This window comes from Haemaphysalis longicornis, unplaced genomic scaffold (assembly GCF_048455015.1).
Source record: "Haemaphysalis longicornis isolate Haplotype H1 unplaced genomic scaffold, Haemaphysalis longicornis Haplotype H1 scaffold_10, whole genome shotgun sequence".
Lineage (NCBI taxonomy): Eukaryota > Metazoa > Arthropoda > Arachnida > Ixodida > Ixodidae > Haemaphysalis > Haemaphysalis longicornis.
In genome coordinates, this window is record NW_027526204.1 from 45121467 (window position 1) to 45147330 (window position 25864).

Here is a 25864-nt window from a genome sequence, read left to right on the forward strand (position 1 = left end):
TTTTTGCGTTTTTAGTGTTATGTACACTTTCAAGAAATATTTCCGTAATTACCTCACTCTGTTGACGCGTATGTATGTACTGTGTGAAGGATACTTATTGATATTTGACATTCTCACTGTGTTTCACCCGCCCTGTAACATCCAAAAGTACCCAGAAATGAATGCGCCATTTTTAACATAAATATTGTCCCGAAGCCTGAGACGACGCAGTTGTCTTCAAGGAAAACAGGTTTATTGGAGTGAACTTGTGCTCACAGAATACACAGGCGACAAAGCAGCAGTCAACAAAGTGACGTGTGCTGGTGAGCGTCGGCTAGTCGAATGCCGCGGCGTCTCCTCTGCGGGAATTTATCTTTGTTCTGTTTCTCGAACCGTCGATTTCATCCAGAACACTGTAGACCAAAGACGATTATTCTAGACTGTTGACGTTAGTTCAAAGCGCTCTCCCTTTCAAAAGAGATAACACGTGCGGAATGAAAATAAAGAATAGAACACGGGCTTCACTTGGCACACCGATAACACAGGATAACACAACCCGGCGCAGCCGGTCGGACAAAAACAACATAAACAAGCCCAATTCAGAGTTTGCGGCAATATTCCGACTGTATTCCAAGTCCCACGCTGTCTGAACTCCAGTCATTGCAGTGATCATAACAAAATACCTGTTTATATGTATACCTCCGGGCCACGCCCTCTCCCAGAGATTTCCAGCCACTCTGTCACTAAAACCAGTGTAGGCTAGTAATGTCAACAAAACAAGAACCACCTTTCGAGCTTCTCAGCTTACCCAGGGCCATCGCAAGGCGCGTGCTTTCGTCGTAAACAAAGCTCACAACAGACATATACAAAAGCTTGTATTTTGGTGAGTATAGCTTGGCGAGGTCATATGCAGTAAATTTGGAAGGCAACATCACACACAAGCAGCACGACACACCACGCTACACCCACACAGCTACGACAGAACGGCAGCTGTGTTGTAAGTTAACATGGGGAAACGTGCGAAATGTTGCCAGTGGCTTTTGTTACCGTTGTAAGAGAACAAGACGCTTCCTTACAATACCTTGAACATCTCTGCAAATCATTCGCGCCTGCGGAGGCTGTACTTTTCGTGAAGCCATGCGCCTGTGTGTTTTTCGCACATAATCGCGTCGTAGGGTTCGCTGGATGGTAGATCTTAATCTGCCCCTCACTACTTTCCGTTTCACAATCCAGTCCCACCACGGAAAATCTGGAAACAAATATAACTGTCCCCGTCGACCTACGGCGACAGCTTCCGACATCTGACGTGAATCCCAGTTGGCTTAGTAATGAAAATCCGCGCGCTCACAGCCAGAATCACAAAATGTGTTTTCTTAGCTCAAGAAAAACTCACTTCCTCATCAAATCTCCAGGACTGCCTGAGCGGGTACTTCCTATACGAATGGCTTCTACCATCGCCTCCTGTATTCTTACAATGCCAACGCATCAGCCCCGACCGGCCAACCAAGCCCTCTCCTTCTACTCCGGCCACTCTCCCCCAATCGGTAGCCTTCCCAGCGCTTCAATCATGTGACCAGTTCAGCTTGGGTGACTCCTGGTGGAGAGTGGCTACGCTGGCAAAACATGCTCCGCCGCGGCTCTGAGCTTTCTTTGACAATCTCAAACATCGGTTGTCTTGGCAACCAGGCACAAGCCGCTCTCGAAGCCAATTACGGTTGCCTGATCCCGGTTCAGCTCGGGGCCCCACCTCGTGACATGTGGGCACTGCAGGCGTACCGGTCACTCTCATTGGGAAGCGCGCGATGCGTTTGGCATTGCAAAATGCAGGAGGTGATGCTCCTACGCAGACCCACAAACCGGCCATGCACTGTTGCAACGTCACGTGACTGCTTATTTACTAACGGTGTCAGTGCCAACCTGGAACTCCAGTGTATACTTCTTCAACCACTGATGGCCGCTCATGTTCGCCGTCAACAGCGATGACCCGAAACTCGTACAGGGTTTTCTTTTCCAGGCCATGGACTATGATGGTGTCCTCGTATTCTTCTGAAGTGGTGGCCTCCCAAGTCCGGTCGCCCTTGCGGCGGTACTGGACGTAGAAATGGCTGCCTGGGTGACCCTTAAGTACGGGCAGCCACGTAACCTGCATTAGGACACGCACACAAGATGAAATAACAATCTTATTGTATGCCCGAAAAATTACCGCAGAGAGTAGACCCCCTTCTAAAGTCTGAAAAGCAGGGGCCGGGAATCCGCTTATTCCTGCAGACTGGATTTGAAACGTATAGGCTGCTATATTGATCGCGTTTCCAGTGTGGAAACCGGGCCTAGTCAGGGCGTCGGGTATTGCAGAAGCAGCACCAACATTGCAGAAGTGAAAAGGACAAGCATCCGTATTCAAGCCTATATTCGTCATAATCGAAAGATATCCACTGTTTTCGAGCACAGCCCCATGGCTATATGACAGCAACTCACCGACATTTATTTTTTTACACACGAGAAGACAATAGCAGGTGTCTGCTTAGAGGACACCTTTTTGCACTATAAGTTGGTTCATTTTTTGAAGGGTACAAGGACGCACGTGGCCGACGTTCTCCGGATGGCTCGTACGGGCCTTTAATTGGTTATCTCGATGCTCATAGCCTATGGCTGTGCAGATGAGAAAATCTTTTAGGTCTGGCTTCCTGCTTTGGGTGAGCTAACGCGACGATATATTTAGAAGTCACTGTGCATTTTGGGCCTTTTTTAGCATTTATGCTGGAGATCAAGGCTGCGTTTCATTGGAGACTCGGCAGGGCACTTCAGTTTTAAACACTTCTTTGAAGCGCTTACGTGTAGTGATAACGAATATCGCTCGCCAAATTGTTGTTCTGTGCCTAATTGTCGTTGGCTGCACAAAACCCTGCCCCGTTACGTCATACAGAAAAAAAAATTGGCCGCGTATCTGCTCCTTTTGTTGCAAATGCCGTCAAAAGACGATAGTCTTTATCGGCTTTTGCGAAGTAAATGCCTCCCTTCGCTTTCCCGCTCACCTCTCATGTTGTCCCTCTTGCGTCGCGCTCCTCCCAAGGTAAAGACGCCAAATGTTTGCTTAAATCATTCTAAATTTCCCGCGTTCCACTGCTCCAAACCGGGCGTCTCGATGCGAACGCTGCCGTACGGCGAAGACGCGCGTTAATCGAGGCGCCCTACTTCAACGTTTATAGAACCGCGTTTCCCTACTCCACGTGCGTTGCAAGCAGAACGTGGAACCTATATAGTGGAACCTTGCGTAGCTGTTGCCGGTTGCTTTCTTAAAATGGCGCAAGAAGCTATAGTGGCTCGGGCGAAAGCAGGCGACGGCGGAGTGAATTCTTTTTCTGCAATTGATGAAGTATTGAATTTCGCAAAAGTCAAGCATGTTTGAATTTTTATAAAAGAACGCTGCAAATATCACTTCTGCATTGATTTGTTGTCTGATATTTGCGTAATGTCTTGTTCTTATTTAACAATGTTGAGAAGTATGAACATTACACCGGACATAGACGGGTAGATTTAGCTGTGACTATATAAGACTATTACGCAGGCATTGTTTTGCTTTGGCCGGGTGGCTGAATCGAGTCACAGACAGACAGACAGACAGACATAAAGACAGACCAAAATTTCTGGGTTTAAGGAGCCCAAGAAAGACTATCGTCTTTAAAAAAAAACATGCGGCTCAGTTGCAGGCCAATTTTATGCAGATGCATTCTTAGGCTATGTCGTCCCAAAATTTGTCTGTTCATCTGTTCGTCCACCAGCAACAGGTGACACGACGCTCCATACGTACGTAATAAATGTGTGTTGTGGACCCCTTAAAAACCCTTCCCATATGAAAAACCCTGCTCGCTTGGGCTTTTGTCCTCCCAAGAAAATACACGTATCTTTTTCTACGGGCAGGTATGAATGTACGGAGATAAGCCCCGAAAAGGTGTGTATGCGCAGTCACTATTGTCGCTACAGAAATTCAAGAGTATCGTTTCTTACCGGGCGGAAGAAAAGGTTAATCAAAGAAAAGCGTAGACTTTGCCTACAAGGCAGCCATCGAGTTTTCCAGTTAGACGGCTACGTTCTCGCATTAGAGGATCGTTTAACCTTAGAGAAGCCGGAAAAGAGGATACTTCATGAAGACAACAGCAAAGTCAACGATGCAGGCTACTTTTTTATATACAATCAAAGTGCTAAGCGCCACATTTATTTATACGTTCGAGAAAAAGCGTCGCAATCACTTCCAGCCCCCATGGCCGTGGCGGAATTATGTGACGACGTTCTGTGGCCGACAGCACACCTGAGTCTACGGGCCGCACATAAGCAAGCACGTCAATCTTTTGAGATGGGTGGTCACATATATAAAAAGTTTAATTTATAAGGACCTGTTGTTTTGCGGGACTCCACGCCACCAGCCCATCAACACGGATTGTAGGTGGGCCAGTTGACCCATAAAAGCTCAGCAGCCGTCGATACGTCACGCATATGAGACGGTGCTACAGAGAGATGTAGTCAGCATTGCTATTTCAATTAAAGAAATGTCGGTCCGCAAGCGGTCGGCAACTGTCCGAGCCATGGTAGGGCGGAGAAAACCACGCAGCGTCACGGAGAACATCCTTGTTTAAGAGGGGTGAGACTGTAGCGCAGCTCCAGGACGAGACGGGGAGGTCCATTTTCCTGCAATGTGTTACGCCGCAAGACTTCGCCGCATAGCGAAGTCTTGCGGCGAAGTCTTGCGGCGAAGGATACTCTTCCCGCCGAACGCGGATGAGGAGCAACGTTCAGGCGCTCTACGTGAGACCACAATTAAGCTGAGAATGCATCGATTCTTTTTCTATCCCGACCAGACACTTTTTTCCGTCAATTCAAAATGTGTGCCGACCCTCTACGAAACTAAGATGAATCCTGAAAGGCCCAACTTCATCACGGGGTCAACGACGGTTGGATGCGTTGCCAACTTTCAGCAGAATGGATCCCCTCCATGGTAACGTGACGCCTATAACCAAAACTGGGCCATACTAGAAAACATGGGTCCTGTATTATAGCTTACAAAACCCTATGGCCACTTTCATCCTGTCCAAATTAGCGTTTGATCACACCTGGATACTCAATATATCTTTTTTCTCATAGGAGAATAGCTTGTCTTGTCGAGGTAACGGCATAAGAACGACGTGAGTCCCTCCGCCGTTGATCTAAAGAAGGAGTACGTCGCTGTCTCATACGAATTACTAAAGCCCAATCAAATGTACGCACAAGAACGACGCACTCGTCCGTCGACGTAGCTCGGCGTAAGCGAGTTCATAAGTTCGGATTACGGCGTGCAAAAAATGCATTGGTACGCGCCTGCTATGCCGAGGCGTGCACAAACCAGATGTGCGTGAACGCCACTTCCGCGCACCAAGAGGCGAAACCATTTCCACCCACGAGATTCCGCGGAGGGCTAGCCTTCCCGAGGAGCAGGTGAGTGAACGAGGTGCGGTGTATTCCCTATGCGTTCCTTTCCTAGTCAAAAAGGGTATTGTCATGAATGAAGGGTGTTTTATATTTCGTCCGTACGCAATTTAAGTCACACATGTACGTGCAAGCTGCGAATGAAGCGCGTCAAGTAGAGGTAGGCCTAAACAGTGGGGCGGCCAGCCCGGCACCGCCGCTGTCGCAAGTTCGCTTGTTTTCGCCGGCTGTTTGCGCCCCACCGCGTACTTCTACACGCCATTGCGCCTATACGCGAGTACGTCCTTATTACGCGTGCCAGTGGCTGCCTCTTTACAGTAGGCGCAGCAAAATCGATCGCATTGCAGTTATCCAAGTCGATCTTTTTCTTTCTTTGCTGCAAAACTGATCCTTCTCGTAGCTGGTCGCCGGAACCTCGAGTGTATACCCAAACGCGGCACCTGTATCTCAGGGGCCTACACTGTCCCCACTACTTCTAAATTTGGTGATGGCGAAGCTGGCTTGGCGACTCAGTGTAACTTAATACTTTATATGCCCTTTCTGCGCTTACAATGCAACCTAATTGACCCACTAACTGCCCCGGGCAGAACAACAAAGTGGAAAAGCAGCCCCTATTGACGCTGTGCTCGTCCGTCATTCACGCTATTCGCGGTCTCAATGTTTTTCAGTCGGGGTAAGTTTGAAGGTTATCGCGGGATCAGCGATCAGCGGGCCTTTCCACCTACACAGCGGCATTTTTTACAACTTTGGAGATAAAGGCACTGCCTTCTTTCCCTCGTTGTTTCTTGCATGATACAACCCTGATACAACCCGTCACATGGCACTGCTGCGTGTCTCTTTCTCTCTCGAGCGATCACCTTCAAATTGATCGAGACTGTACAAACGTGCACTCTATCCATGTGAATACGTCAGACATCGTTGCACGTTGCATGCGGAGAAGTTTACGACACCAGAACGAGAACCACTCTGGGATAGTGCGTGGAGTGGCGATGGATACCACAGATTCCCTGGTCACATGTTTTTATACTATTCGTCCTGCACGTTGCAGGACGCGTGCACCTTACTAGAAGGACTGTCTTCCACATGTGTAGCGCAGGCACTGATATAGCACATCGGCTCACAGTTTTCCAGCTAACGTCAGGGGGGAGGAGTCTTTATGGTGGCCGCTGTTAAAGGTATACTCCTATCGTCCTGTCCCTGCGCTGTTTGTGACTAAGTCATGTACCAACTGGCCCGTCAACAATCCGCATTGCTGTTTAAGGTTGTCATGCAGACAAAATGCAGTTTTGGTTGATTCGAAAGAATGCCTCGATTGCATAACACTGATCGAAATTTTCAACGCAAACTTCACTCAAATACGCTATGTAATTAGGAAAATCGAGCACTAGAACTTATGACGTGCCATGGGCAGCTGTGCGATTGGCTGATGACGGCAAAAGCAAACGCAAGTTAGGGATGGCTTAGAAACTTGTACAACGAGCTATTTTGCTTTAGGGTAAACAATGGAAGTTACGAAAGCACACGTGAACATAGAAGCACTAGCGCGTACTGCTCTTGGTGCTATGCGCACTATGCTTGTTATAGCTGCTCAGCAGTCCGTCGCTTTGGGCTTGTCTCATACTACACTGGCCGATGGGACTAAGTGGCATTGCTTTGCGTGACCCTATTCGTCAAGCATACCCATGCTTTCGCGAAACGATTACAAGGCGCCGCAACAAAAACAAGCCAAGTTCGAATATGTTCAGAAACAAAGCGATGCTGGAAAATGGTCCTGCGTAGTATCGGGTCGCCATATAGGAGGGCTAACGGTAAACAAAGCCTCCCGCAGTCCGCTGCCCACTAAACGGCGTGCAACGTTCGCTTGAACATCTGCCCTTGTTACGCCATCGCCGACGTCACGAAACACACCAACTGGCGTGTTTCGCGATGTCAAACGTAGATCAATTTTTCAATTAGATGATTTTGTTCTCAGCGAATAAATCATTGTTTACTGCCGGACAAGCTCTAATTGCACTCTAATACACCAAACGTTCCAATAAAACTAACTTGTATTTTGTATGCATGGCATCTTTAAACCTTTGTCCAGGTAATGTGTCCCACTAGGCACAAATTCAGAGAAAAAAAAACATGAAGTTATTTCAAGTATGTTACATCTGTTTCTGTACGTTGTATGCGGAGCCTATCCTGGCGCCGTGGTTGCAAAAAATAAAAATAAAATAAAAAAATCAACAATTCAAATCTCCTTTATCTATTTAGAAAGATTGAAACGCAAAGCTTTCTTTCGCCGTAAACCGAGTCGAATCAAAGTCCAATCTGGTCAAGAATTTGCTCTTTGTTACGTCAGTTTGGACTTCGACGACGACGATGCCCTTGAAGTGCTCGGCACGTGCTCACTTTGGGCATTGGCCAGGGGTTAATTGTGGACTGCACCTGAAGTTAATGTGCCATTGTGGAACCACATTGTTAAGTTGGCTTTCTTGCACTGCGTTTCGTGCTTGAATTTTGGGGTTTTGCCTGTGAATTTAGAGTTTGAAGACATTTGCTTTCGAGCAGAGAAAGAGAGAGAGAACAAACTTTATTCTAGATCCGTTGGGTCAACGACGAGTGGTGACCAGCGCTTGGAGGGCGCCGGTGACATGCGTTGCTCGTTCCCCCAGTGCTTGCTGGACCCGAAAATCCGAGCTGCCTAACGCTGCCTCCCAGTGCTCCACACAAGAGATGAGAGGGAATGAGTTGTGAGGGCATTACCAAATGATATGAGCAACTGAGAAAGATTCGCGTTTCAACCGTGTTTAACTTCATCCACGAGCATCATCATCGTCAGAAAATGTTGGCCTTCCTGCAGTGCGTTTGCACACATGGGCGCCATCAATGAGGTAAAGGAAGTTACGCTTGGATAACCATAAGCACCGTGGTGGTGACTAAAGTCTGAGCGTTATTGCTGGGCAGCCTTCCAACATTGTCTATGGTGTCAATTTTTAATGCACTTTTCTTGCGATTTGTTCTTTCCTAACCATTACGCTATTTTTTTCCGTTATTGCCATCTCGTTTACCCAGCTGTCTGAAGCTTCTAGGGTAATTGCAACCGGAAGAAAGCGATAAAGAAGCCGTTCGAGCGAGATACGCTCCAGCGACGCCAGCGAACAAAGCGAAAAATGAACGAGAGATGCCAGCGTTGCTTTCACAATTAAACGACAGTTGTAGCCTCTGTCATGCGCTTCAGTCTTCAATGATACTGAGCATGCTTGTGTGATTAAATACATTCGAAACCACAAAGACGGGGTCTTCACGTTTTAGACACATCGTTCATTGCATCTAATATGTGGCAGACGTGTCCAGCCCCTTTATCTGAAGGATTGGTGGGGCATGCTCAAAACTTCGTGATATAAGCTATACATTAAGAATCTTCTGGTGAAACTTCCGGGTTCCTGAATTTCCACAACCTCCCAAATCTAACTGACACATCAAGTGCCCAGGCTACAAATGAATATCCTTTGAGGCAGGCGCTTTTGAAAGACTATGGGTTAATTAGGACAGTCCGGTCTGTTTAACGTTGTGAAGTACCGTGCACGTAGGGATTTTGTTGTGTTCACCTCCTTCATAAAAACAGACACCGCAGCGCGAAATTGAGTCATGGCAATGTCGTGAATCGCAGAGCCGCTTCTCTCACCTACCGCAGTGGGTCATTCTCCTGACGCCGTAATCGTGTGACCTCGAAATATTATGCCTCTGTAGACCGCAAACAATCCCCCAATGAATACCTCCGCTATAAACCGACTCATCTCAAACGTTATTTCCTGGGTTCCTCAACCTGTCTTTGATAGAGAAGCAAATATGGCGACCACACACCTGAATTGCCTCCTTGGGGTTCCCGTCCGGCAGGTGGACCCACATAAAGTCTGGCACATCAGGCAATCGCTCCGGTTCGTCGCTGGTCCTTGCCTCCGTGATGTATGGGTCACCAAACCCATCAGCCGTAGACGCCCGGATAGCGATACGATAAGTGGTACGCGGCTTGAGGCCCACCAGTTTGGCGTGCGAAGCAAGTGGGTCCCGCATGCTCAACCTCAGTTCCATCATTGGTCCCACCTGCGTACCATGTACTTCCTGGTAGTAGATGTTATAGCTCGTCACCACTCCATTCACCTGCGAAGGCTTCTGCCACAGGAGATAAAAAGCGGTTGAACCGAGAGGAATGGCTTTAAATGACGCAACGGGTCCAGGAGTGCCCTTCGGTGTCGTGAATTCTATAGTGTCTGTGGCAGGGCCGTTGTACTGGTCGTTGAAGACCCGCAAGCGGACAACATTCCAAGAGAAGGGTCGGAAGAGAGACACCAGAGCTGTGGTCGCATCGGCCGGCACCACCACCTCCCGCAGCTTCTCTTCTCCTTCTTGCGCAGTCCACGTCTCTATCTTGTAGCCACGAAAGGGACCACGCACTGTCTCCTGGTGCACTGGACGCCACGAGAACTCGGCTGTGCGGGCGTCCGTTATCCGAAGCAGCCTAAACTCTGCGGGGGCTTCGAGAGGCACACCTTCTCCCGAGTGGCCTATTACTTCTGTAGCCGTTGTGTTCGCCTGACCTCGGCTGTTATGCGCTTCGACCTTGATGCGGTACGGCTTGTATGTTGGTTGCTCGTTCACTACGTGCTTATCTAGCTTCCAGTCCTCGATGCGCTCATAGTTCCATGAAGCCTCCGGAAGGTCATCGCGCTTCCAGAACACCTTGTAGAAGAAGCCAGGCGCATTGTGTTCGACACGAGGCATGGGAGTCCAGCTGATGACCAGGTTGTCAGAGCGGTCCCCACGGCCCATGACGTTGTCGGGGTTCTTGTGTGGGACATCCTCAGGTGTAACGCAGGCCGCGGATGTTTCAGAGGGCTTCGAGAAGCCAAACTCATTGCGTGCCAGCACGCGGAATGTGTAATTGGCCCAGGGTCTCATCGCTACTGTCCACTTCCTTTCGGTTTCAGGGATGTTGACAAACGTGTCTTCCCAGTTTTCCGAGTTGGACCCAGTATTGTGCTGGATCACATAGGAGAGGACAGGCGTCCGCAACTCTCTTGTAGGCCTCCATTTCACAATGGCGACACCGCTGTCGCACTCCACATGAACCAGTACAGGTGGGCTTGGCACTTCTGCAAGAAAAGTAGACATCGAAAACCAGGATTCAAAACAATGTGAAGTGCTTATATAGTGTAGGGGTTTGGTCGCAATGGCGCTGCCTGTGCGTGCTCGAGTGCATATGTGTGGGTGTGTGCGCGTGTTAAAATATTTTGTGTGTTTTAAAGATTGCATGTAGGAAAGGTACGGTTACTTCATGGTAAATTCGTTTTAATTTTACAGACATTAATTCGCACTCCCATATCCACCCCGTCGGAACTGCTACGGAGTGTCGTAAGGTTCAAACATAAGCGCTCCTTAGACTTCGGTTACCGCTGCTATCTGTCGTCTCCGCATCTAATCACCAAGGCCGATTTCCTTTCCCCGGCACAAAAAATTAACAGCAAGGTACCCAAAGCGCAAGGTGATATGTGACCTGGGTAGAATGCTTACGAACTTATCTCATCGTTTTCATCAGGAAGAATCTACAAAGACACTTTTTTTTTCTCATGGCCACGTGGAAACAACGCTGTACATTTGATTGGTACCAAAGAAGCAACGGGATAATTTCTACTTATTTACCACCCAAAAGCATAAATAACTGTTCGCTAGATAACTCTAAATAAATGTACCCTTGTGCCGTTACTACCTGTCAAGATTCCTCCGAGTGTAGCGTCGTGTAAGCCTATATAAGTTTTTGCGTCCATTCAGCTTGTTTGTTGTGCTAAATATAGATAATTACCGGTGGCTCCTTGGAACATGTGTTTGAATTTCTGAAATATATTTTAACTGCATGCGACTAAAATGTGCAGTAGGATAGGAAACAGACCTAACACAGAAATTCGGCCGTTAACAAAATGCTGCCAGTGTTTAAACCATTTCATTGGCAACACGTGTCCAATGCACATCAGAAGCAGAATCGCTTTTGAGAGCGGCCGAACGTACACAGAGAACACAAAACACTTACCGCGAACGTTCAGGTAGAAGTCCCGGAAGGCGTATCCATGCACATTGGAGGCATTACACTGGTAGACGGCCGTGTCACTTTTGTCAAGTGACTCAATGGTTAGAACATTCCCAAGGACTGTCCGACGAGGGTTAGGTTTGGCGCTCGAGATGGGTACACCATTCACAAACCACTCCAAATTTGGCTTGGGGAGGCCCATAACATCGCACTTAAACGCAACCATTTGCCCTTCAGCTGCATTGGTGTTATTGGGCACGTTCAGCCAATAAGGTGCCGCTTCCACCGTGACGTTCATGATGTGCTTCAGATCAGGTCCTACGCCATTGTCGACCCGGCACTCGTACGTTCCTTCATCCTCAAATTGAACTGACTTGATAGTCAGTGTATTGCTGTTGTTGCTGTACGTAAAACGTGGAGATGCTAGCTCCACTCCGCCCTTAGACCAAGAAGTTGCAGGTTGTGGTGTTCCGCCGTAGATACACTGCAACTTGAGCTTACTGCTACGAAGTGCAACGATATTTTCCGAGGACAGGTACTGCTTGACTGGTGCAATCGTTAGCTTCTCATTTTTTGGCGTAGGTTCCACATGGAGCCGGATTTTGTTGCCAAGCTCGAAGTGATGGAGGAAGCTGGAAATGGCGCTGCACACGTAGGTGGCGTCGCCAAGTGCATCGACCCGATCAGCACGCAAAAAGTGCAAGCCGCCGTCAGGGTCGGCTGTAATGCGCGGCGAATTTATTTCCCGGAAAGCACTGTTCTTGTGCTGAATTAGCCAGGTTACACGGGGGCGCGGGTACCCCGAAGGCGGATCACAATGAAGTGATAACGGCTCGCCTTCCTTCACGGAGACATTCTTGGTGTCTTCATCAGGAAACCTCTTCCACTCAGCCCGGCGCAGATAGAGGACGTTCGAGACAGATGTACCGAATTCGTTGGTTGCGCGGCACTGGTACAGTCCCTCGTCCCCGTCTTCCGGTGCGAGGAAAAGAAGCGAGCCATGGCCTGGCAGCCGCTTTATCCGCCTACTATGAAGGTCGTAGTCGAACTTTTCGTGGTTCTTGGTCCATGTGTATTTGGGCTCAGGGTCGCCCGTTGCTTCGCACTTTAACACAAAATGCTTGCTGACGATATCGCGAGCCGAAGGCACGTGAAAAAGCGCCTCTTGAGGTGGCTGTCTTACCATAGTTGGAGGAAAGGCAGCAACGACGGCTGTTACCCCGAACAGAAGAAGTACTGCTGGCGCTACCAAGATCTTCATACCTGCAGAACAAAGCTATTTAGGTCAATAATATCCACATTTTATTACACGGGATTTTTTTAATGTACAACGAGTATCGTACACGTCGAAATAACCCTCCAATGAGTTTGCCAATCAGCAAATATACCCTTTCCGTCCAACAGCTTGCAGCGCTACCAAGAACCAGTTACACTTGCTTCATAGCTCCTGTCTTGACATTGAGACCATATCGGCGGAACTTCCCTCTGCCACACGTAAGCCAGCAGTTGGATTCCTCCCTTTATCGTTCTAATGCGTACATGTTCAGAGGCTGCTTCGCCCGAAGTCTGTCAGTGATGCCTGGAATGATGTTCTCCTTATATATGCATGGCGTCATATGGGGTATATCGCACGTTGTGTGCTGAGAATTTGACTATTTTCGCGTGATTGTGATCTGCGACTATGAACTACGAACATGACTACGAATTTGAAAGAAGCGTTAGGTGCAGGCCGAGAGATGCAAGATGCGTTAGGTCTAGGACGAAAAACGAACGAGAAACGGAGCTTACAGGAATGGGCATCTCGGCACTTTCCAATGACTGAAATCGTAACAGCCATCATTGACCATGCCGGGTAACTTTCAAGGACACATGGAAACCTAGCAGTAAGGGAATTAGTTTCAAAGAATATTGCGTGATGTATAATATTGTTGCGGAGCAGGAAAAACGCTTATTCACAAGTAGTAAACGAATTGGCAGATAATTAGGAAGGCAATTCGGACAGGCAGCTAGGTCTTTCAGCTCGTGCACACGCTAGTCCCCCAGAGCGTCTTCTTCTTCCTCGACGGATAGCCAGGCTGCCGCACAACCATGGCACGTGCTCACTTTGAGGGATTGCGCCCTTTGCAAGTCGAGTGTCTAGCCAGCTCATTTCTCGGCTAGCTCATTTCTCTAATAAGCTCCACGCGTCAATATTGATGATAGGTATAATGTGCACAGTTACGAAATGGTGTTATTCCCGCAGCTTAGGTAGCTACTGCTTCTGCAGAGCAGAATAGCTCAGTAATTTGTATAGCAATATTGCACTTCCCTGCAATATCAATGGTATTCATTTCGGTTGTTGAGAGCTTAGGAGGTCGTTCTTCTCTGTCAAGGAGTAGGTACCTTGCGTTAAGACCTTTCTTCGAGAATCAAACAGATGGAGAGAGAGGAAGACAGAGAGAAACTTTATTTTGAATCCTGTGTCCAAAGGGCTGCTCGGCTTCGGGGTTGGGTTACAAGGACTCGTCTATCACGTCTGCGAACCACATCTTACTTCGAGGAACAGTTATATCTTCGAGCAGAAGTTACCGATTTTGCCACTCTTACCATAGCCCCTTGTTACCCCTTCAAAAACGCAGCTAATGGTGCGAAACTACTGCAAAAACACTCGCCGGTTGTATTTAGAGATTTACAGTCGAAAAAAGCTTCGCAGCCCCAATTACTTACACCACGCTACTCTTCAACGTGGCTTGGCACATTAGTGTGCCTATTTCACACTTTATGCAGAAAGCATTTCAACAGCTGGCAGCTTCAGCACCACTCTGGCTAAGAATGCTGAGCTCATTCGAGAATCAACGATAGGTCCGCAACTATCCCCGAATGACTGGTGCTAATGGAGCAATTCGTCTATTACATTCTGCCACTCTGTCTGACATGACATTCCTGAATTCGCAGTGCTAAAAGAACTGCCGAAGACCCTGAGCGGCAAATATTCTAATATTCCTGATAGATTCAGGTCATGGAGCGTCCCGAAGTACATGCACGCTCCCCTAACTTCACTGTACTTTGAGCGTTGTTTTTCGCACACAATTATCGACTTAAATGAGGTACAACTTCAAGCAGCAAATCATTGAGATATTGAATCGATATTGATATTCAATTATTGAGGTCGGGTTTGTCGTTCGTTCGCTGTCTAATCGCCCCTCATTTAACGTAAACCTGTTAAAAATTCAATTCTTGTGTAGCTTATTTTCACGAAGAACATAAGATTTTCTGTTCATAGCACACTGTCCGCAGTTTTTATTGCAAGTCAAAAACTTGTTGCAAAATAAGCTGGTGAACTAAATAGAAATTGAGACTGTATGTGCCTGAAAGACAGTGTTGGGTGCTTATATTTGCCTCATTGGCCCTTTTCAGCGCCTATTGTAGGGCCTAAGTTCTTAATTTTTTATGCCTACAGTTGCGGACTCGACTTGAGACTGTTTTCCATAATTGGGATCACATGCTGTCTATATAATATTTATTTTCAGTAGTGCCCAATGCATGTGATTTAGTTATGGTTATGGAAGTTATTACCACTTGTTGAATTCTCTCAATTAGAGGGAAAGTTACAGACAAGTTTGATACGTCGGGATGTAAGTGCGCGGACCAGCGACTGGAAGTAATCCTTAAGACTATCCCACAATTCCCTCTTAGTAGTTTTTGCAAACTTAACCAAACCTGTTGAAGTGGTGGAGGTGTGGATGCTGTAGGCGTGGAGGCCTTGTAAATTGAAAGAGGTAGCGCCCCAAATTCTTTACAATCCTGCTGGAACAAAAGCATGAAGCTTTGCGTCAGCGCAAATTCGTAAGTTGGTGTTCAATAGTTTCCAAATAATTTGGCATAGTTAATGGAAGCGGTATTTCAGTGCAGCTAGTGCGGCTGAGAAACATTTTGTGCAAACAGCAACGATCACTTACTCACGAATTCGCAAATGCTATTTTTGTTGAAGGTGGCATGCCGTAGCTCATCCAGGTGTGTCTGTGGATGTGAGACAACATTGTCATGACAGAAGATTATGAAAATAGTACAGCCGTGTTAAAATTGTGCTATCAGAAAACTATATAAAAGCGATATGGCGGTGAAACGGAGCCCAGCATTTCCACCTTAGGCAATGACTTATTACCAGGTCTTCCCTTTTCTCTCTAACGCTGTTTTCATTTTTAAATAACCTATTCCTTCTCTCCCTTCTCTGTACGCACAGTTTAGGTCGCCTCATGCAAGCGCATGTGTCTTCGCGCATGTGTATAGCCTAAGGGTAATTGAATTAGCCAGTCACAGGATCCATGGAGACCCTTACTACTGCTTACATGCAGGAATGGAAAAGCATTTCGTGGGTCCGGCTGAAGTAGAAGGTGGAGGAGCTATTACGTACGCTCAGAAACACGCCGAAAGCCTATTGCAAAAGAGGGACACAGCTCTCTGGCATTGCGAGCACTCCTTCCCCTGCATCAGCGTTCCTCCTGGCTGGAGTGAACCTCTTCTCTCCACGTCCGGCGGCGTGCACGTGCCTTCACTTGCGCCTGTCACGCGATACGATGTCAGGATAACTGACACTGGGCTAGATGTCTACAATACTTAACTACCTTTGTGCTGTGCTACTACCTTCTGCATTCCGCTACCCTCGAGACCAGGATTTATTCCTAATACAAACTGCAATGCATCCAATAATTATTTCATTTTAATTTCTTTGTCAAATTTTACGTGTTCTTTTTACTTACCCCAGCTGGGCTCATTTTTTGTACCGGACAGCGACAACGGTGGTTTTTCGCACAACGCACTTCGCATAAGATTATAGTCGCATAAACTGAATTGACGCGTTGGAAAAGCTTAGACGAGCAAGCGAAACTAACCTTACGGGCTTTTGTAGGAATAGGGTGACAAGACCGAAGCGTTTCCGTCTGGGGTAGCTAAACGGAGCGTCGAAGAGCGATCGTTCCTACGTGAACTGTATGCCGTATGGCGCACCATTTTACCAGTATGTCACTGTATTTATTACTATTTGTTAATGTAAGTTTACACTGAAGGGCTTGTGCACGGCATTTTCCTTATACAAAAGCTGGCGGATCGTATACCTGTCAGAGCAATTACGAAATATAGAATTCCACAAAAAGTAGTACACACCTATGGAAAAAACTATTTGCCTTAGCCGCTGCTGCGCCAACAAAGAAGTCTGGGGTCGTTCACTTGCCAAAATTTGTTGCGCGGCAGTGCTAACGTAGACCCTAATAACAGTGGAAAAGGGGTTTGTCTTAAAATATTTAGCTAACCAATCCGTTTATGTGCCGAGAATCTTTTTTCCTTCTCGAGAATGCCGTTAAAACCAGCGCGATCGAAGCTTAAACGAGCTAACCTTTTTTTGCAAATTATAAAGCCGTTGTGTTGTATACGTGACTGCCATTTCTCGTGAGTCGCTGTATCTGCATTCATGGTGTTGCGTATCACAGGTTTTGGCGTTACTGCGTACAAGGCAATACTGCGCTGAGGTATCGTCGTTGCACCAAACTCGAAGTTTCCATGAAGTTGCCGGGAGTTACGTATGAATGCTGTGCCGCTTCCTCATAGCCGCGGCCTCGCGTTTTTCAAAAAACGGCTGTTCACAGCGCCCGCACCGGCTCGTGGAAAGGGCGGTTCGACAGGCTTACCAGGCTTACCTTCCAACCACCACCCAGATACGCCGCAGTCGCGAAACAGCGATTGCAACGCGATTGCCGTTTTCCTGCCCCAACGGCCACGCACGCCTGCAGCTTCGGCGCGGCAACTCTTTTAAAGACCATAGTCTTTATTGGGCTACTTAAACCAACAAATTTTGTCTGTCTGTCTGTCTGTATGTCTGTCTGTCTGTCTGTCTGTCTGTCTGTCTGTCTGTCCCCGGATTCAGCGACCCGGCAGAAATATAAAAGAATTCCGAATTCATACAGCCAAAGTCTTTGCAAACCGCTAAATCTGCTATCATACTTCATATTTCTGTACACGCCTGACAAAAAGAAAACCATAAGCGTATTTGAGGGAAAGCATCACTACATACATTGTACTAGGCAGTGTTATTGTGAATTAAAAATCAGTTTGCGCTTGGTATTTGCGATATCTGTTAAGAAAATAGGCGTTTGAAACGAATACTTACATTGCACATAGAAATAGCTCGGGGCCGCTTCGACCCCTCATGGCGGCATTCAAAACGCAACAGTAACGAAAGATTCCCATAGATTGCGAGTGAACCCCGGAGAGCGGGGAAATTGAATTGGTTTGAGTAAACCTCCACAGCGTTTATCCTAGGAGGAGCGAGACGGGGGTCCAAAGGCGTGAAAGGAGGGCGGGAAAGAGAAGGGAGGCGTTTACGTAGCAAAAGCGGCATAAGGCTCGTTTTTCGATATTTACAGCGGAGGAGGCAATGCGCGGGCAGTAGTTTTCTCCAGCCTTCGTACACCATAGCGCGGTTCAGGGTCGCAGGGTGACGGATCAGAGTACCGTAGTTTGCAGTGTATAAGTCGCGGTCTTTTTCTAAAATTTTCGTTAGTGCGCCTTATCCACCGGTGCGACTTATGTATAGAATGAATCCGCTACGTGGCGGCCGCGCGTGGTACGTGCTCGAAAAGGTACCTGTGTGCTGCGTGATGTCAGCATAGCTCTGTGGTCTAAATGAATGAATTATTCGTTAGCGAATCGGAGGTAGAAGGCTTCGATGGTTTTGCCTAAACGCCGTCTGTACGTACATGCCATTTGTGTGCATAAATAAGAGATTCTTGAGAAGTTAGTTCTAAAACATTTTTTAGAAGTTAGTTCTGTCTAGAATTTTGGCCGGTAGCTAGCCATGCTTACCGGGGCATGCGTTCAGAGGCGGCGGCCGCTGCAACCATGTACTTTCGCCGAACTTTTTACGAACTGATCCTCCATACGTTCACCTGATGAACAAGTGCATCTTAGACACCGGTGCATCTTATACACCGGTGCGACTTATATACGTTTTTTTTTTTTTGAGAAACTCTGGTTTTGAAGAGGTGCGACTTATACAAAAAGTGCGACTTATAGACCAGAAAATACGGTAGTAGCCTAACACCTTCTCGCCTTAAGAAGCGTTTCTTTTCATTTAATTATTGCAACTCCTTGCAATAGTGTTGTCCAAGCAAACGTCGCCCTTAACAGCATAACGCCCCGATTGTCCTACTCGTACCGGCGAACTGGTGCGGAATTCAAATTTTGCGCGCGTTTTACGAAATACCGTAGAGAAGGGCGGGTGCTGCAGTATGGGATACAGGGTGAGAAAATTGCTTCCCGTGTGCGTTTCTTTAAACCACTACAGTAGTATTTCAGCTCATTTGCTAGAAAAAGACGCAAAGTGAATTCTTTCCGCCCTGGTAGAGATGTCGACACCAAAATGAATGTGCACGAGTACAAAAATGTGGCCCACGGACAAATCAGAACTTTTCTGCATTCAGTTGAGGTAAGTTGTAAAATGGCAAGTGAAAATGAAATCATACACACAGTAGTCGAAGATTAGAAGCCCCAATGTTCTTTGTTGTCTAGTGAGTATTTAACTGTGTACGGACACTGCCTCCTTCATTCTTCGGAGTGCCTGCCCGACTACCATTTATTGGAAAGGTCACTTTGGTAACACATCAGTAGAAAGTACGGCTACCGTTCGTCTGTGAACCTGGAATGAAAGGCCTATGTGCGTTGGGCGTGTCTGTGCAAGCTGAAGGGGCAGAGCTGCGTTCCTTTTAAAGCGTGCTTAAATTGCCAAACCTCACCCCAATGTCGGGCAAAGAAGGTCCACAGGTGTCATCCACATATACAGTATTTCGAAAGACGTTTCGACATAGAGCCATTCACAAACGGAATGCAAACACAAAAATATGAACCAGAACACGCAAAATTAAAAATGCTGTTCGTGAAGGTGAAATAAATACAGGCTTTTGGTATATTTGGAAAGCCAGAGTTTCCAACCTTGTCACTGCAATTATTACATGCGTAAATTTCAGCCGCGTGCAAACAAATAACGCTATTCCAGTGTTCTATTAAACATTTTCGTGATCTCGTTTCATTTTTCTAAGACTGCGCATGGCTATGGCGAACATTGACGGCAGCCACCCTTGCAGCACGACGTGTCTGCCCGTTATTTCAACCTTATCTTACATGCAACATATGAGATTGAACCGATATCTTTACGCGGACCAGTATAGCGTAAGCGTGCAGCTTTATGGGCTGGCTGCATGCGATCAGTTGCGGCATTGATCAGTTGCGGCAGAAAATAGTCGCATAAAAAGTGGCCGCTTAAGTTCTCCACTTCGACAGCGCTTGGTTGTGTTCATGACAACGCCAGAACCGCAACGTAACCCGCACCCTTTTTACTTTAGTCGCTAACCATATCATGTGGGTCATAACCACAATACGTAACAACTTTGGCACGGCGGGCTACAAGAGCACACGGTTCACGCTTTATACAGCGCGCAGGAGAGTATAGAGAGTTCTACAAGGTGTATATGCACTGTGACGACCGGTACTGCGTGTCCGAACAAGCCCATGCATCGTCACGTGCGCTTAGGAAGGCTTGGCGTCAATACGATCCACGTATATTTCGTACTCCACAAGCAATGGTGAATTCATGCAGCTAATCTGTGGACATCGGAACGCACTGACCCGAGCGATGATAATTAATGGGCATGCACACGTGACTAGGAGAGCTTTCTCTGTGCACGCCGCCGTAGTAGATGTTTGGGAACTACTTGCGCGGAACACGTGCTACGGACATGCCATGGCACCCGCTTGGTAAGAAGGTCGTCCGTGGCACAGATCTTCCGTGGCGCTGCTTGAGTCATGGTCAGCAGTTGTGGAGGGAACTGTTCTTTGCGTAAACCTGCTGAAATTCTTTAATTTATGTCTGGTCTCACCAAGGGCGTAGCAGCAATGACATCCTCGTCGCCCTTGCATATAGCACCAAACAAGCTAACTGCCGGTGGATATAAAATCGGCGCATGACTGCATTACGCATGACGCCATCCGCTCGGCGATGAAGCCTTCAGGAATAGGGTTCGCCTGTGTTGATGGTGATCGCACCACCTCTCCGATAGGTATGTTTGCGTGTTAAGGACAACAGCGACTGAACCCTACACGCGTTAAACAGAGGTATTCCTCAGGGTAGGGAGCTAAGCCGTACACGGTGTAACACCTGCACTAGACGTCCGAATAAATGCGCGACAGAGCTGGTCTAAATCACGATGCATGCCAAAATGTGCATCTGGAGTTCATGCCGTAGTAGGCGAGTGCGGTGGACGAGACTGCAGTGGGAAGACGACTATATTGCGGCATTTCTGGCAACATGAGGCCTAGACTTCTGAGCAAACAAATGCTCTACGACGGTCTCTATGAAGCGTGACCTAACGGACTACGGGGTTATTGTTGGCAGCCGCAACAATGAACATGCGGCTTTCAGGAAAATAATGCGCTACGATCGTTTCTACAAGGCGTGAACTAACGAGCTATGGGCTCATTGTTGGCAGCAGTGAAATTTTATACGTTCTAAACTAGAAGTCCTTCGGAGTAACATTGACAGATATCTCAGGTGTCCTCCTGTTCCCCATCTAAATAATCAGTCTACGTCATTCACCCACATGTTCCCATACTCTGCACCAGAACTGGTGGCTGCTCACTCAATCCTTATTTCTGGTTGTGCGAAGCGTTTTATTTCGCCTGGTGCGCCACGGCACTCGTGCTTTGCCCCTGTATCAAACGTTATTGTCAGAACTATAAAGAGCATGCGAGGGCAAACCTTGGCTGTTTTTATTGACGTCCACAGGAAAACATCTACTATCAGAACGCTCACAAAATGCAGGCAGGTCTCGCCACTCGCCACTTCAGACACGGAGGCATCACTTCGTGCGCTTCTGTGTTTCGTGGCAATACCGCGCCACCCCCCACTGTGCAAGCTGATTGCACGATTTCATGCAGCAGCTTTTCATGTGCACATGCCCTGGATGTTCCTGCTGATACAAATCGCGACCACAGTGCCGAGCATTGTGGGAAAAGAACGCACTCTGGCCCCGCCCTGTAGAGTTCTTCACTCTTACCGCATTTTACAAACCTCATCTGTGCACTGATGGTTCGGGGTCATCCAAATCAACCGCTTTCGGTTTGTGGATACCATCATCACGCACCACCATCAGTGCCATGGTCAGCCACATAACCCCATCTACGGCTACAGAACCATCATCTGTGTGCGTGACCAGCTGGTCGAAGGCAAGAAATACCGGACCAGGGTTGCCTTTCACGTGGTTAGGCCCATATACATCAGCCTTTTGTCGACAAATAGTAATTTATTCCCTCTCTCTGTGGATGGCCTTCGCCTACATCATCGCATAGCCTACACGAGAATTGTTTATCTTCCCATTTTCTAGGGATCAACTTCAGTACCTTAAGTCTTCCCGAAAGAGCCTCTTGTGCTTGAAATCCATGCCCTGATTCTCCAGGTTCTACAGGTCCACGACCACATTGCACTCCCCCTGCACCCGCCCCATACTTGAGTATGCTTCGTCAACCTGGGATCCTGGATATACTAATCTCAGTAACCAACTTGAAGCTGTACAAAACCGTTCTGCGAAATTCATACTTTCTAACTATCATCGTACGGCCAGTGTAACTTCTATGAAATCCAGCCTAAACCTAACTCCTCTCGCTACACGTAGAAAAGTGTCCCGTCTGTGCATATTTCAGAAGGTGCATAATAACGACCATGTACTCAAATCACGCTGTATACAACCCGCACGTTTCATATCTGAACGTCTTGACCATCGTCACAAAGTTCATATCCCGCACCAAAACACTGTCACCTACTCCCATTCTTTTTTACCGAAAACGTGCCGTGAGTGGAACCACCAGCCTGCTTCATTAGCTTGCATTACTAACCCTGACCATTTCCGTGAAGCATTGTCAAATTCAAATTTGTTGGAAGTTTTTTGTTTTTTTTTGTGTGTTCTACTTCCTAGTAAGGAGTGCTTTTTCGTTTTCGTTGTGTATTGTTTCTTTCTTTATTAGTGTATTGTATGCTTGTGTCGATCGGCCATTTCTGTGTTCTTTTACGGCGAATGATGTACGTTTACCATTTGCTTTTCTTTTGCTCCAAAAGTGATTGTGTGTACGGCTGCGTGTAGTGCATTTGCTCTACTTTCTTTAGTGTATTTTTTGTGTGTGTACAATGGTTAAACACTTGTCGCGTGCTTCTGATATCATTTGTGCTCTTTTATGTGAGCCACTTCCCTCTACAATGCTTGTATGCCCTGAGGGTAAAATAAATAAATAAATCAATCAATAAATAAATAAACCTGCAACGTGAAGACGGTCATTGCAGCATTCATCGCGCGAGGCCAACGTGCACCAAAGGTACGACAGCATTCTTTAGGAAAGATACTTCAGTTCCTGCATCCAGCGTCGGATATAGCATCGAGTGGTTAACCTGTTCTGATGCATCACATCATTACGCGCACTTGCGTTCTATTCACCCACATAGGGAATTAAAGAGGCTGCCTCGACTCCGTAAGCATAAAGAAGCCGTAAAGCATCGCATGTGGCTAAATTTTGGCCTCACGCGGCAATTTCGCTAGACGTCAGTGCAGTCCCCCTCACCACTCTGCCCAAACTAAAATGTACGCGAACATCTGCCGCCGCTGATGTTTCAATGTGCGCGATTCACTGCGAAAATAGTGTACCGCGCGCAGTCTTTGAGGCAGGGGCTTTGCATGGGCATTCGAATGAGTGACGTATTTGGTCGGTCGTGATATCCCAAACGTGCCTCGTTCGCAAAAAAAGGTTTTTTTGTCTACCTGCGGAATATAGGTCCCGACTAGACCTTGTAAATATTTGAGCGCATCCGCCAGTATCAATATTACCATTATGTTTATCATCACTGTCAACAAGTCATCTGGCGCACCAACCTAATCCTCTCACCTCGGTTTACACCTCATGATATCCCTTTCTAGCCTCGAGTGATGATGACTTGCCTTGTCTTTTAATAAACCTAGTGTGTAGGATGTCTTGTCCAGCCCAGCACGGCCAGTCTCATTAAAGATCGTTTTTTGTCTGTGTGTCTGTACGACGTGACCTGATTACGGGGATTTATAAACGTCTAATATCGCGACGAGCGGCCTTCAAATCAAGCGCATGGGTAAGAAAATAGGCCGCCTGGGTCGTGTTTACCCACGATATCTAGGAGACCAAAGCTATCAAGCTCAGTGGCGCCACTACTGCCGGTGGCAAGACCCGTATGTCAGCGCCACGGCTTTGGTGAGGGGAAGCTGACAGCGTTTTATTTTTCCAAGCAAACGTTTTTTAAACATATTTGCGGCGGAAGTGGTATGACTTTGATTTGTCTAAAAAGAATACTAAGGAATACTACGAGTTACTTCAAAAACATTTATTATTGCGATCCGCTGTTATAGTTAAGTTTTCCCTCAAATCGGCCTAATGTACTCTTCACGCTTAACTATAATGAGAGCTAAATACCTTATCTCCTACTGTAGTTGTTTGCCAATTGTGTGTCCAATATATATGCATCGTCCATGAATACTCTTAGAGCAGACGAGTTTTTGCATTCGTATGGTTCGAATAAGCTTTATTCTTGCTCAGAAAAGTGGCGGAGAAAATTAGAAGATAAAACATAGTGCGTGAAAAAACCTGCAGCAGTTGAAGTCTGTACGGTGGGCACGCAAAAATACAAGAACATGGCTTGCTCCGTGTTATGGCTTATGCCGGGCATCCCGAAGCCGTACTGTCCTCGTTCTCAGACGGCCGTGTCAAGTTGCGAAACCTCTTGTGTCTGATTATCTTCCAGTTCTTGAACTCACACAGAGTTCAGATGACCCGTGGCATGTTTCTTTCCTATCGCAGTGACCCATCGTTGTTCGCAGTAAAAATGTTCCCATTACGTGACCTTGGCCAAGACACGCGCGTGAATCGGGGCGCCCTACTTCAACGTTTATAGAACCGCGTTTCCCTACTCCACGTGCGTTGCAAGCAGAACGTGGAACTTATCTAGTCGAATCTTTCGTCACTGTTGCCGGTTGATTCCTTAAAATGCCGCAAGAAGTTATAGTGGCGCGAGCGACAGCAGGCGACGGCAAAGTGAATTTGTTTTTCTGGAGTTGATGAAGTAGTTAATTTCGCCAAAGTCAAGCAGGTATGATTTTTTATGAAGGAACACTGCAAACATCACTTCTGTATTAATTTGTTGTCTTATATTTGCGTAATGTCTTGTTCTTCTTCAACAATGTTGACAGGTATGAACATTACACCGGACTTAGACGGGTAGATTTAGCTGTGACTATATAAGACTATTGCGCAGTATGCATTTTACTTTGGCCGGGTGGCTGAATCGAGTCACAGACAGACAGACAGACATACAGACAGACCGAAATTTCTGTGTTTAAGTAGCCCAAGAAAGACTATCGTCTTTAAAATAGGTAGCTTACCCGGCTTGAAGAACGCTGGCGTCCACAATTCCCTATACATCTGTGCGAGCCTATAGAGATTCCGTTCCGCAGGTTCTGACATCGAAGACCCACGTTCCGTTCGGTACGTTTGCGGCCGTTCAGTGCCGACGACGCAAGGTCAGCGCTGTACGTGATGTCGGCGGCCGAAAATGGGCGCCCTCGGGCAAAACGGTGGAGAGAGGCGACGGCGGCGCTTGTTTATTGAATACGTCTCTTTCCGCCTGGCCAGCCGCGGGGGATTACACAAGTTGCGGCAAGAGGCTGTAAACACGCGTATCCATTGGCGGTGCGCTGACATGACACAGTAAGGAAAGCATCGCTTGACCATCTGTAATGGGTGCGAGATTTGTTCGAGCTTTAATTTCCGCCGTGAACAAAAAAAAAAAGCAATTCGTGATTTCGTCGGCAGTGGTCTATGTACTGGAGATTTCTTTTAAGCTGCCTGAATCTCCTCCAGTGCTGATGTTGTACCGCTGATTCTCCATCCCTGCCGGCTACTCTTTGCACTTCTTTTAAGGGATACTTTGTTGTAGTAATGCGCAAGTATGCTTTGCAATCGATATAAATATTTTTTGGTATTGTCTTATCGAGGAGAAAGTTTTACTATGAACACCCAAATTAACGTTTACCGTAATAATAGAATAGAAATTAGAAATAGAAATTAGAAATAGAAAATAGAAATTACAAGTTTCAGTCATTATCTCATAATGTTCCCTTGACACTAAATAGACACCAACATACTTCTGGGTACAGTAGAAAACAACTTCGAACATACATCCTGCAATCGTAACTGAACCTAGCTTGTTTTTACTTCTGTATTCCTGGCCTATTGTAACTGAACCTAACTGGTTTTTACTTCTGTATT

General features: G+C 47.0%; 1 protein-coding gene across 1 annotated transcript; it reads right to left on the minus strand.

Moving 5' to 3' along the window:
- Positions 1-769: 769 nt before the first annotated feature.
- Positions 770-25130, minus strand: LOC144158430 (neuroglian-like). Its single transcript, XM_077689313.1, has 4 exons — positions 24979-25130; positions 11507-12766; positions 9286-10574; positions 770-2122 (listed from the first exon to the last, which is right to left on the minus strand). Exons 1-4 carry the CDS (start codon positions 25058-25060, stop codon positions 1886-1888), a joined length of 2868 nt encoding a protein of 955 aa, XP_077545439.1. The 5' UTR covers positions 25061-25130; the 3' UTR covers positions 770-1885.
- Between the last annotated feature and the right edge of the window lie 734 nt (positions 25131-25864).

Bases quoted from the DNA above. Each gene is read 5' to 3' on its own strand.
- LOC144158430 (XM_077689313.1), bottom strand. From the start codon at position 25,060: ATGTCAGAACCTGCGGAACGGAATCTCTATAGGCTCGCACAGATGTAT. The intron at 10,575-11,506 runs GTAAGTGTTTTG...CTTTTCTTGCAG, and splicing joins CTTCTACCTGAACGTTCGCG to AAGTGCCAAGCCCACCTGTA. The intron at 2,123-9,285 runs GTGTGTGGTCGC...GTCCTAATGCAG, and splicing joins ACCCCAAGGAGGCAATTCAG to GTTACGTGGCTGCCCGTACT.